Source organism: Scophthalmus maximus, chromosome 20 (assembly GCF_022379125.1).
Source record: "Scophthalmus maximus strain ysfricsl-2021 chromosome 20, ASM2237912v1, whole genome shotgun sequence".
NCBI lineage: Eukaryota > Metazoa > Chordata > Actinopteri > Pleuronectiformes > Scophthalmidae > Scophthalmus > Scophthalmus maximus.
The window spans coordinates 6,822,391-6,835,477 of record NC_061534.1 but is presented as its reverse complement, the minus strand read 5'-3'; the positions used below and the strand labels follow the sequence as shown (position 1 = coordinate 6,835,477).

Below are 13,087 nucleotides of genomic sequence, written 5' to 3'. Positions count from 1 at the left end.
TCTCAAACAAACGTCCCCGGTTGGAGACGGTAAATAATATAACTGTCTTTTAGGTTAACTGAAAGTTTCCTCCGACATAACGTGTAGTCTCTTCAGCTCTTCCTCGCAGCTTCTTTCCTTTTTATCCCCGTACTTCTTTTTTTATATCCCGCCCCCTCTCGCAATCCGACAGGTTAATCCCCAATGACAGATAAAATGATTGACAACAAATCCGAACCCATAAAAAGAAAATCAGGGGTTCAAGGGCTCCTCAAAACAGAGGACGTTTTGATATTAAAAACACAATTCCCCACATTAACCAGATAAATGTCAACAGCAACATTACAATTGCAGGCCCACATTAGTGACAATTTACCATATATTGTACATGTAGAAAAAACACATTTAATCAAATTAGAAGGGTGCAACACTTATACATGAAGTGGAACAGGGACAACAGGAGGAGGTTCAACGATCAACCACTTGCGTTGGATGGCATACTCCCGACCAGAACTCCAGAGCCATTTAAGTACTTGTAGAGCACCTGAAGCATCAAGAATCGTGTTTCATCGCTGACTCATACAGTAACAGTCCGACCCCATACAGTGACACCATAAAAACCCTTAACAATCTATATGGTCAGCCTCAGCAGATGGCCCTGAGACTGATAAGCACCCTGATGGATGGACCCGACGTCGGGACAGGCGATGTCCAAGCCTTCAGGACATCGCTGGAGCTTGAATGTGGCTCACATGTATCTCGTTTCCTAGGAAAGCTGCCCCCCGAGTTAAAGAACAACTTCTACTGATTTGCGGATCCTGTCTGCGTTCCTACGCCGAACCTGCTCGAACTGTGCGCACTCTCTGGCTTGTATGGTATGGCAAACCCAACTCTGCAAAAAACCCTGTGGACGACAGCACGAAAGGAAAAACACTAGCTCAGTTTCGCTGAGAAAGATCGCTGGAGTCAAGGGGCCCCCTTTCCTCCATCTGCCAGCCAACCATTGGCCAAAGGCACCAGAGGGAAAACCCCCAGAGGAGGCAGAGGAACTGAAGAAAACGGTATTCTGTGGACTGACTTCAAAAGCAGCTGGTCCCCCGGTGCCCGATATCCAGCAGTTCAGCACCTACCAGGAACTCATGGATGCTACCACGCAGCATCTGCACGAGGCAGCTAGCAGTACAGCCAAACCTGATGCCGACGACTTCGGCCATCGGATCAGTTGGTGCCTATCAGATCAAGGCAACAACTTCAAGGGAGGAGGCAGAACAGATCCAGTTCCGCTTACATCCGCCCAATGCTCCTCATTTCAGCGGAGCATGGGATAGAGAGGTACGATCGGTAAAGACAGCCCTCCGCACCATGCTAGGAGACCAGACAGTGACAGAGGAGGTGCTGAGGACCGTCCTGGTTGAAGTAAAGGGCATCCTCAACTCCAAACCTTTGGGCTACGTCTCCTCTGACGTGGCAGACCCCGATCACATCGCACCCAACTCCTTGCTGATGGGGCGGCCGGACTCCTCCCCGCCACAAGTGGTCAGATCAGAATCAGAACTGCTTGGCCGCAAAAGGTGGAGACACGCCCAAGTCCTGGCCGATCAATTCTGGCGGCACTTCATACAACATTTCCTGCCTACCTTACAAGTACGACAGAAGTGGAATACCGAGAAAGAAGACATCGCTATCGGCACAATAGTCCTCATTGTAGACCAGCAAACCCCAAGATCCCTGTGGCGAGTAGGAACAGTGAAGGACGTCATACCCGGAGTAGATGGCCGAGTGAGGACTGCAGTCGTTCAAGTGAAGGACAGAACTTACACTCGCCCCATGGTGCGGCTCATCAGACTGCCCGCTCTACCCCAGGACTCTGCTAAGATATGGTCTAGGCCTTGAGGATGGCAAATTTACACCCCAAATTTGGAGGCGGCTGTAAAAAAAAGCCACAACACTATGTACTGTTCTGTTCTTTAGATGTAAGGGTATTTCCTAGTTATGCATTTCATTTATCAGATTTAGGTGTTTATGAGCATTCACTCCTGTTCTCTATAGTCGTTAAGTAGCAATTCCGTTGATGTAAGGATCAAAGGATCAAAGTCATGCACCCTCCTGTGATCTAGAACAGACCCACTCCTAAGATCGAAGGATCACAGACATTCACTCTCCTGTGATCTAGAACAAACCCACTCCTAAGATCAAAGGATCTCATCGTGTATAAATAGGCGGTGAATCCTCTTCAGACTCACTTAGATCATCAAGACTCCCTTCCTTCGGATTATACCTGGACTTTGAGCCACCCTTCCTTCGGATTGTACCTGAAAATGTGATGACTTTGTATTTGGCATGCTGGACTGCATCTAGATAAATAGTCTGAACTCAACAACTGTATCCGCCTCCACCTTCCGTCTGCACCCTCACCTGAACACAACTCTAGTGTCCTGACCCGACACCCTGGAGCGATTGTTGCACCCCCCTTAGGATCCACAACACATACTTTCACACATATACATTATTTTACTGTACATGATGTACAGTGACTGGCACTGTATACAATGGACTCAGAGACGGTGATATTCTCTCCCTTTCAGTTTAAGCATATCTAATTTATCATTTGTTTAAAAAAGTTACTCCTTTTTCCAAGTACAGTATGTGATGTTTTTTTCCCCTCTTCTTTTTGTGCAGCAGCTTACATAACACAGCTAGCAGGGTTACAGCTTCAGCAGCTGTAGATTTCATTGCAGACAATGAAGATGAGGATTTGAAATATTATCATTTTTTGTTACATGTGGAGGCATAGACTGTGGTTTTCAGTCCAATCTTACCGAGGTTCTGCTGTCTCGGATTTCTTGCTAGCACAGACCACAGCCAGCTCATGCTATGCAGGGGAATGGGTCGAGCGCAAACTTTGCATAAAGGTTTAGGTCTATGTTGAAAGCTTCATAGCTCGTTGGGAAGCCCTGTCACTCTCTTCGGAGACTGCAGCCAAATGGTTGGTGTTCATTTATTTCTGTAGGACTTAAGAGGCGACAACTCAGGACAGAGAGGAGGATACCAATGCTGGCTTTGTTTATATCTGACTCCAGGGGATGAATTAATATTCCTGCCACTTCACAAAAGACTTCACTTAACACATTACATTAAGTTGTCTATGGTCATCAACACAATGCATGGTTATTTAATGAAAAGAAAACATTGTTTTTAATCCATCAATTTAAGAGAATTATCTTTTCATTCTTGGGACTTATTTCAGGACATCATAGGACAACAGCATACATTTACAATGCTCTCTCTACACTCAGGTATTTAATTTCATTTATTCATGGAATCCATGCCCCTGTTTGCCACTGTCAAAGTAGAGAAGGCTACAAGCAATGGTATTGTAACAGGCTGCTTCTTACATGAGCATGTATCAGGGAACAAAATTGGCATGTGCCCTCTGTGATACAGGACTGTGGCAACCAGGAATCTTTTACTATGTTTGGCATTGGGGTTTTGGCAGAAATCTGGTTGATCACCTCATAAGGTGCCATGAAAAAGTGCAAGTGCACATTCTGAGACCATCCCTGAATGAAAAGGTTAAAGGTTGAGCCTCTTGGCAACAAGTCTCCCTCCATGTTGTGGTGTGCTTGAGAAAGACCAAAACATCTCAGCAACAACACCTCCCTAATTTGACTTAAGAGTTTGCCCTCATGCATGATAGTTACATGAGTCACATTATGATTAGCAACTACTGAAACAGTAAGACTTCTTTGTATGGTCTAAAATGATGGTGAAAGGCATATGCTTCTGCATCATGTCTTCAGTTTACATAAAAACAAAAACAAAACAAAACATTTACAGTTCTAGCTGCTTTCTTAACTTGAATGAATTATTAAACTGAGGTCTGCTGTAGTTGTACGCAGCCTCTATAACATAACATTGAGAACTAGCATATAACACTCTATCCTATAAAACACCATTAAAACCCTTTAAAGCTCAGCTGACTATTTACTGATTGTTTCTGAATTCCACCTGAGAAAATCTGAGAAATGTTTCTTTCTACATTTCTTTCCTGTAAAAACATACCTGTGGTTTACAATGAAAGTCATATAAGACAGCAAACCATAACCTAAAACAATAAATACATAACATTGAATTTGAAAACATACTGTACAAAGCAACTGCATGACTCTGTTAGTGTGCGTTTGCTGCCCCCACATGGACAAAAAAAAGACTACATATAAAAAATTCTTTAAATTATCTGTAAATAGTATTTGACTATGTATTTGGGGCTGTGTTTATTATAAGAATTTTATTATATTCCTCTATTGAATAAAAATAGACGAAACCTTTGTTATTAAACGCTAATCTGACTTTCATGGGCAGTAGCCCATTGAATCTGTTCAACCCTCACTCTTTACGAGAAATAATAAAATACGATTTGAGAGGTTTTAATTTTACATATTCGGCGTTGTGGGTGTAAACTTTTAAAAATCCATTTCTATAGACTTGCTTTTATGCGATGTCGTCTTTTTATATCGTCTTTTTATATCTTTTTTTAAATACAGAAATGTGACCTGAAAACCGTATTATTGTTGGAATGCTGATTTTATTGTCTGTGATTTGTATGTTTTTGTGAAAGTACATTGTGAAGCTACTTCTGAAAGGTGCTATATAAATAAAATTGTTATTATTGTCATCATTATTAACATTATTATTATTATCATTAATAATAAACATTGCCTTGCAAAATCGTTAACGATGCAATGGGAGAATGAAAGAGGTCAGTTGACCCCCTCTTCCGGGTTTTTCTTTAAATTTACAGTGACGTAGGCGGAAACGAGAACACGACCAGTATCGCGATACTTACACGAGGAGGGGTTAAAGTTAATACAGCCAATGTATTGGCCATGTGTGTGTTCGTATCCACGACGGGATAGTGTGTACGTTCACAGTTTGCGCTTTATTCGTACACGTTTACGAACACATTTCGGGTTAAAACACGTGTTCAACGTGTTCGATAGATTATATATTTCGCACACCGTAGTTTAATTTGTATACTTTTAACCAGAATATCCGGTGCTAGCTCCGTTAGCCTCGTATGTTCACCTGGAAACTCCCAATGCATCGTTCAGCAGCGGGATCCTCTCGTGAAGGCTTAGCATGACATGTTCAGTGTCCGACCACTGCTCAGTGCCTTCGTTCACCAAACACTGACGTCGACGACAAGCGGTGAGTCAACAGAAGCACTGTGATCTGTGGATAAGTGTCTTTTTTCCCCTTGTTCCAGACCTCGCCCTGATATCTCAATGAAATCTGTGCTTGTCTTTCCAGTCATACATGAGCACATGTGTCATAACTACACTCCATCCATGTAACACACATACTAGTATGTGTATATATATATATAAATAAAATCTATTATTATTTATTATGTGTACGATAATGGCATATTTCTCCTTATCCTCACAGGTGGCAATTATAGGCTCTTTTGCACGATGAGCGAAGCGGCGAAAGAGGAGATCGCAGCCAAGCTGATGAAAAGAGCCAATGAGGAAAACGAGGAGTCTGCTGAGAAGGCACAGGCTGCAAAAAGAATAAAAGCAGACGGGGAACACACCGAAGATGAGAAGAAATATCCAAAAAAGAAAGTGGCACTCCTCCTGACATACTCCGGGAAGGGATACTATGGCATGCAGGTACCGATCTAGCTGGTTTCTCTCTGTCATGTATTAGCACTTCATTTTCTTACGCTATGCTGAATGTAACTTGTATTTCTGTGTTTCCAGAGGAATCCTGGAACCTCTGAGTTTAAGACCATCGAAGGGGATCTGGTCAGCGCACTTGTAAAGTCTGGCTGCATTCCTGAAAACCACGGCGATGAAATGAAGAAGATGTCTTTCCAAAGATGTGCCAGAACAGATAAGGTAGGGGAGTTTGTATAGGCAGTGCAGTGAAAAGTCATCTTTTACAACGATATGCGTACAGAGGCGACTCTGAAGAAGAATTGTTTATCAGATGAACTGGTAAAACAAAGTTTTTCAGTGTATAATATGTCCTTGCATTGCCATGTTGTTATTAACGTTTGTTAATATATTTGTTATATTAATTTGTTATAATGTTGGCTACCATTTACATGTTAAAGATACTGTTTTAATAAACCACAATAAGTGCTTGCATACATGTCATTATGACATGACGAGAGATGATGTTTATTTTTTTGAATTTGTTCAGGGTGTGTCTGCCGCCGGCCAAGTTGTGTCTCTAAAGCTGCGTTTGATTGATGACATCATTGAAAAAATCAACGAGCATCTGCCTCCGCAAATCAAAGTCCTCGGTGAGACAATGGTTCAACGTATCTCTTAGGAGTTGCTGAATTTTATATTTAGAATATAATGAATAATGTAAATGCAAAATGTTGTGATGATTAATGCTGTCAAAAGCCTTGTGTTGCTAAAAATCCACATCTTTATTGATTGGAGATGAGAGTGGCTGCTAGAATTGAGAATTTTTCTGTTGTTCCCACAGGTCTTAAACGGGTGACCCAGGGTTTCAATTCCAAAAACAACTGTGATGCTCGTACTTACTCATACATGCTTCCAACAGTGGCCTTTTCCCCAAAAGACAAGGATACAGGGAATATATCAGCATTTCGTTTGGAACCAGAGACACTTCAGAGGGTGAACAGTCTGCTTGCTCTGTACAAAGGCACCCACAACTTCCACAACTTCACCTCGCAGAAGGCTCCAAATGACCCCAGTGCTCGCCGCTACATCACAGAGATGACCTGTGGAGAGGCTTTCATCCGCAGCGACTCCGAGTTCGTAGTGATCACTGTGCGAGGCCAGAGCTTTATGCTGCACCAAATCCGCAAGATGATTGGCCTAGTGGTTGCTGTGATAAAGGGATACGTAAAGGAGGAAGTGATAGAGCGGAGCTGGGGACAGGAGAAGGTGGACGTGCCCAAGGCTCCAGGACTGGGGCTTGTCCTGGAGAGGGTTCACTTTGACCGGTACAACAAACGCTTCGGAGGTGATGGGCTGCATGAGCGGCTAGAGTGGGACCGTGAGGAAGAAGCAATCAAGGCCTTCAAGGAGGCTCACATCTACCCCACCATCGTTGAGACGGAGTGTCAGGAGGGCTCCATGGTCAGCTGGATGGCCACACTTCCTATCCATGACTTTGAAGGCACGTCTACTATAACTCGAGACAATAAGCACGAGAAACAGGTATCTGCAAATTCATAACGGAGAAATAAAATCTATTTAAAACACTGATGTGTGACAGTTAAAATCTTTTCTGAAAACATGACATTGTCATTTATTGTTGCTCTCTTCTTTTTTTTCTCCTCAGGACAATGCAGATGAGGAAAATGACACAGATTAGGTCACACTGCCGGATGAAAGAGGAGCTGTTTTCTCACCAAAATATTATTTTTCTTTTGCAAATATTTGCTTTCTTTTTAGGTCTAAAAGTCTTCCAAATATACTAAGACTGACTTTTTTTAGCGGGTTTAAATTCTTTTTCTCTTTTACAAATGTTATTAAACATATAAAAACAAGATATCAAGCCTCTCTGTTTTTGAAACCAATGTGAATGTTGGCTTGCCTCTCAGCCTCAGAAGTTTTGGTTGTTTTGCAGTGTTACTCTTGGTCTTTTAAGGTGGAGCATAGGTTTGAATTGTTGTGAGACTTAATCAGTCTGAGCTGGCATAATCGACTGGGTATCAATGTTATATACATTTTTAGATTTATAAGTGTGATATTTGGCAAATTGGCCACTTAGTCTGATTCCGAACAGTTAATAATGAGTGAGAATTTGTTAATGGCTATTTTCTTCAACGTTTTTTTGCCGGTTGAATAAAATGACCACAGAGGTAGTTAAAAGAAAAAAACACAAATATAAAAGACTATGAAGAGACACAAAGCGACAGACAAGTTAGATGTAATATTAGTACAAAGACCCAAAATAACTACAAAGAGGCAAAATGTTTGTAGTTTAAAGGGAGAGAAAAAATCAATAGACAAAAAATGAACTAATTTTAAACAATGTTTTGTGTCTCTCTGTCTGGGCATCTTAATTCTGTGTTGAATAGGTTGAGGTCCATTATCTCAATCTATCCATTATTTTATTATATCATGTAATTATTGATTACTTTACATTCATGTTTTGATATGAAGGTCATTGTGTTGATGGAACTCATTGAAGAAAAAACTAAAAAGCTAAAACTTTGACCTCCAGCCACTAGGTGGCGATGCAACAGATGTATGGTTTGGACAAATGTTGCATTCAAAACCTTTGGACGTACAGTAAAGTAGTGCTCCAACACACAGTTACAATTACCGTACTTGCAAGGCAGGGATATACAACAACAATATGAAATACATGTAAGTCGTACAGACATTTTTATACGGTCTTTTTAAATTTAGAGCCTAAATCCAAGAACACGATATCTGGATTGTGTGCATTGCAACGCCGGTGTCCGTGATGCGGTGTTGGTTGTTCCTACTCTTTAGTTGTGAGGTGAACGCAGCACCACCGATCAAACATGGCGCCGGCCAAAAAACGCAACGTGAGTTCGGCAAAAACAACAGGACAAAGTGTAAAAACGGCTAAACTCGACCTCGACAGCAAAGTCGAGCGAATACTCGAGAGCAGAAAACATGCCAACGACGTTTTTGACATACTCGAGGTCCTCGAGGTAGATATACGCACAACACACGCATTGAGCAACACACCACAGGAAGAAGAAAAAAATGCTGGTTACGTTACAGTGGCTTTTAGTTACTAATGTTAGCACATGTTACTAAACCATGACTCTGGGTGCGTTTGTGTCTGCAGTCAGAGAAAGAGAAGGATGTTAACACCGCCGTCAGTGCGTGCAGCAAACTCTTCTGCACCTTGTTGGAAAGAAAAGACCTGTTCATTGGGAAACTGCCTGGAGAGGAGGAGGCGGTAAGTGGTGAGTATTGGCCGGACGTCCTTTATGATCTGCCCCAGTTATGAGTTGGCTGTGATCAAGATATAACCCACCAGCACTACTGTGCCCCTCAGCCCATGAGACTGTTGGTCCATCACATGAAGCTACACCTGAACGTCTGACTTGATGACAAAATAGTCCTGGCATAAACACATTGCACTCCTCTGGGTTTGACTTCCCTGTACATGAGACGGGCACACATTCTCACTAGAGCTGCAAATCCTGTGCTCATGCTGCTTGTTTCCGGTCCAGGAGGGTCTGGTCCCGGGGAGAAGTACAGCATCTTCATGAGGCACCGTTACAACAGTTGTGTGGAGATGCTGCTCGACCACCTCAGCCACGAAGCTCACAGCGTGAAGGTGAGGTTGACTCAAGATAGCGGAAGTGATATGTGCAAGTAGTTCAGTGAATGGATAGACACGGTACTTCTGCCACTGTCAGCAATTTATCATGGCCCAGTTTAACTAAGTATCCACTGCCACCAAGTTTCTTAATTTCAGCTGAAAACCTTCAAAATGATTCTTTAGTATTATCGAGTAGATTGTTGTCTTTTAATCTGTTTCTTGCATTCACACACGCAATTCTTTTCACCAAGCAACGCTTAGATTTAACCCTTCTGATGTGGTTAACCATTACACAATTAAGATTTCCTTTTTTCTTTTCTTTAAACAAACAATTGTTGAAACGCAGGAGAGTGCCCTGTGCTGCCTCATGAAGTTTGCTGCAGGAGAAGGACTGCATCCTCTTGAGGACTTGGACTGGAGTGAACATTACAGCTTCCCGAGGGAACTCATCCAGGTTGGATTATATGTCCTAAAACATGCCCGTTGGTGGTAGACGTAATGAAAAATGACATTTGATATATTGATTATGACATGTGTATTAGCTCTGTGGTGTCCCCGTACTTTTAGCCCAAACAACAATAAAGGCTGTTTTGTAAGAGGGTTTTTGACAGCTGGCACAGGCGTCTTCTGATACTTCTGTCTTCTTCTATGATCAGACAGTGGTGGACAGACTGCTGTCCAAAACCACAGACAACACTCTGGTGCTCTCCAGGTTCCAGGAATTCCTTGAGATGGAGGATGTACGCTTTTATGCCATGAGCTCCATCCGTGACTCTGCGGGCAAAGTCATGGACAAAAACCAAGGGGTAGGAGAACACTGCATAACTGAGGTTGTGCTTGGTTATTATATTAAAGATGCTGTATTTTTATTGAGCAAATATTACTTACGTGTGCTAAATACTGTTTGCTTCAATTGTTCCTTTTAGGCGGTGATGCCCATATACCAGAACAATGTGTTCACCCTCATATCCAACATCAGCATGCCGAGCCAGGAGTCGGAGCTCACCAACTTTATGGTCAAACAGGAAGGTGAGAACTGCTGTGAAGTTGCCATAATACCACAAGTAATACACTGTCAGATTTATTTTTGTAAGTTATTAAAGTGATGCAATTATTTTCTCCTTCAGCCAAGCATGAGGACTGGAAAGCTGCGAAACTGAATGTAAGAAATATATTTTTAATCAGACCTTCACCTTTTCGACTTGTGACGTAAAGGTTATTGAGAAAGATTTAAAACATTTCACCTCCTTACAGGAGCACAAGCGTGTCTTTGAGAGGATGTGGCTCGGCTTTCTCAAGTACAGGGTAAATATGTAGATTGTACAATCATCTTTTTAAAAAATTCCCTGTACACCAAGGTCACTGTGCCATCAGTACTATGCTCATTATTTTCTAATTTCTTTGTTGTAGTTGCCAAGCAGCATGTATAAAAAGGTCCTGGTGATTCTCCACGACTCCATTTTGCCCCACATGAGTAAACCAACGCTGATGATTGATTTCTTGACCGCTGCATATGAAGTTGGTAAGTTTTGCATGTTGTTTGATGATGACAATGACTATTTAATTATATGACCATAAATGCATTTTTCACATCCGGTCTGCAGGATGTAATATTTGGATTGTGTGATCATGATATAATGACACGTCATATTTTAATTACTAGGTGGGGCTATCAGCCTGCTGGCACTCAATGGCCTTTTTGTCCTCATACATCAACACAACCTGTGAGTATTATACAAAATTAATTTATATAATCACTTTGACAATAAATTACAATAATAAATTACAGTAGGTCCTTGCTCTGACTTTGTCTGTGGCTCGGGCCCTAAAAAGGGGACTAGAATGGCACTCAGTAGAGCGCATGTCTCCACCAAGGCCCAAAGTCCTCTTATGAAACCACATTTAAATCCTCTAGATTCAGATTTTTATTTGGATCTGCACCAAATTGCACATACTTATGGATAGCACTCCCCTCGATATGCCCTGATTTCTATGCATTATTCCTGGGGAAATCTGTGAAAATGTAAAAAAAGTCAAAGAAATTGCCATGTGAAATAAAGTGATTTTAAAATTCCTGGATCTGTGCCAAAATAGTTTCTTTCTTGGACCGTGTCCAACCTTTCCACCAAGGAAATCAGTTTTGTAGTTGTTTCGTTATCCTGCTGAAAGTCAAACAAACAAACAAAGGACCGGGGGGCAATATCATAATCTCCTTGGCTGAGGTATAAATCTGACTCCAAGACCAAGATATTTTTGTACTGCCTAAATACTGTATGCCGTGTGTTTTGTTTGTGTGTTTTCAGGGATTACCCTGATTTCTATAAGAAATTGTATAATCTGCTCGAGCCTTCCATTTTCCACGTGAAGTACAAAGCACGCTTTTTCCACTTAGCCAACATCTTCCTTAGCTCCAGGTAAGATCACTCATGCTTTACTTTTTTAGTTTTTCTTATTTTCTTAGTATGTATCTGTATTTGCATCTGTAATCTTAATTATTTTCTTCCCACTATTCCAGATAATGACATTTTAAACATTCAAAAAGTGCCTGTACTTTAGTAACTTGTATGCATGTTTGTACTTGCCTCCAGTCACTTACCAGTGTACCTAGTGGCTGCGTTTGCCAAACGCCTGGCTCGTTTGGCTCTTACAGCGCCGCCTGCAGCCCTCCTCATTGTCCTGCCCTTCATCTACAACCTGATCCGTCGCCACCCGTCTTGCAGAGTCCTTATTCACAAGCCCAGCACAGAGGATGGTGGGTCTCATCGTCACAGTTCAGGGTTTAGATTCCTCAACATTTGAAATTTCTGTCAATGACAACATTTTCAAATCGTCAGGGGTCTCAGATGCTCAGTGTATTAAGGGCAGTTTGTAAAACTCTTTCTCTTATGTACAGTCCAATCTTCTTCTACGATCCAAGAAGGATTTTAGGATATATGTTGATTGTTACTATATATAATTACAGAGCCTCTGGAGGACCCGTATCTAATGGATGAAGAGGACCCTGCTCAGTGCTGTGCCTTAGAGAGCAGCTTGTGGGAAGTTAAGGTGTGTACATGATGGTTACGGATTCACAGATCATCCATGACATTTGTTTGCAACAGTTTTTCTCATGTTGATGTGTCCAAATGTGTATGTTGAAATAGACTTTACAATTCGCTTTTCTGCTTTTCTCCAGACTTTGCAGAAGCATTACCATCCTGATGTGGCCAAAGCTGCTATGTTGATCAACAAACCCCTTTCAGAACAAGAGGAGGACATCAGTGAGGTGCTGGAGTTAACAGTGTTTGAGGTGAGGTGACATTTTCTGTTAGTCGATACAAACAAAATGGAAGTTTACTCATCGAATAATGCCAATAATCATCTTAAAATCATAGTCACCTGAGTCGCACGAATAATGCCTTGTATTCTTATTTGCAGCTGATGGAGAGAGACCTGAAGCAGACCCAGACCAAGACTATTCCACTGGAGTTTGAAACTGCCTCACAGTTGCTACAAGGAGGGGGAAATGTGTTGGGGCAGCACTTCTGTCTGAATTGAAATAAGTAAAAAGAAGTGACAGCGTAGTGTTGGAATGAACCGAAAATCTGTTCAGACTTTCCTTCAAAACCTTACATAAATGCCTTTTTGAGAGCAGCAACAAGAGCATGTGAAAATGTGTCTTATCAGGAGTTGTGTTAACATGTTTTTTTTCCCAAGACTGTAAATGTCCTGAACGTTTGACTATTATACTTGAATAAAACCCTTTTTTCCTAAGCTCATTCTTATCATACAGACCTGGGATAGTCAGAAAATGAACACACAAGAGACT

General features: G+C 41.7%; 2 protein-coding genes across 2 annotated transcripts; both read left to right on the top strand.

Annotated features, from left to right (window-relative positions):
• The first annotated feature begins 4,815 nt into the window (after positions 1-4,815).
• pus1 (pseudouridine synthase 1) lies at positions 4,816-7,516 on the top strand. The gene is made up of 6 exons (XM_035609003.2): positions 4,816-5,187; positions 5,428-5,654; positions 5,745-5,882; positions 6,190-6,292; positions 6,484-7,184; positions 7,309-7,516. Exons 1-6 carry the CDS (start codon positions 5,124-5,126, stop codon positions 7,339-7,341), a joined length of 1,266 nt encoding a protein of 421 aa, XP_035464896.1. The 5' UTR covers positions 4,816-5,123; the 3' UTR covers positions 7,342-7,516.
• A 954-nt stretch (positions 7,517-8,470) lies between these two features.
• Positions 8,471-13,032, top strand: noc4l (nucleolar complex associated 4 homolog). The gene is made up of 15 exons (XM_035608772.2): positions 8,471-8,656; positions 8,797-8,917; positions 9,188-9,294; positions 9,626-9,733; positions 9,936-10,085; positions 10,206-10,308; positions 10,407-10,441; positions 10,534-10,584; positions 10,690-10,801; positions 10,943-11,003; positions 11,583-11,693; positions 11,868-12,031; positions 12,242-12,324; positions 12,455-12,568; positions 12,697-13,032. The coding sequence occupies exons 1-15, from the start codon at positions 8,504-8,506 to the stop codon at positions 12,814-12,816; spliced, it is 1,593 nt and encodes a 530-aa protein (XP_035464665.1). The 5' UTR covers positions 8,471-8,503; the 3' UTR covers positions 12,817-13,032.
• Positions 13,033-13,087: the final 55 nt, after the last annotated feature.

What these genes read in the sequence shown, in the direction of transcription:
- pus1 (XM_035609003.2), top strand. Translation starts at nt 5,124, where the DNA reads ATGTTCAGTGTCCGACCACTGCTCAGTGCCTTCGTTCACCAAACACTG. An exon ending in ACTGACGTCGACGACAAGCG is followed by an intron (nt 5,188 to 5,427) that starts GTGAGTCAACAG and finishes TTATCCTCACAG; the next exon opens with GTGGCAATTATAGGCTCTTT. An exon ending in TCCGCAAATCAAAGTCCTCG is followed by an intron (nt 6,293 to 6,483) that starts GTGAGACAATGG and finishes TTGTTCCCACAG; the next exon opens with GTCTTAAACGGGTGACCCAG.
- noc4l (XM_035608772.2), top strand. Translation starts at nt 8,504, where the DNA reads ATGGCGCCGGCCAAAAAACGCAACGTGAGTTCGGCAAAAACAACAGGA. An exon ending in TCATGGACAAAAACCAAGGG is followed by an intron (nt 10,086 to 10,205) that starts GTAGGAGAACAC and finishes TGTTCCTTTTAG; the next exon opens with GCGGTGATGCCCATATACCA. An exon ending in GCAGCTTGTGGGAAGTTAAG is followed by an intron (nt 12,325 to 12,454) that starts GTGTGTACATGA and finishes GCTTTTCTCCAG; the next exon opens with ACTTTGCAGAAGCATTACCA.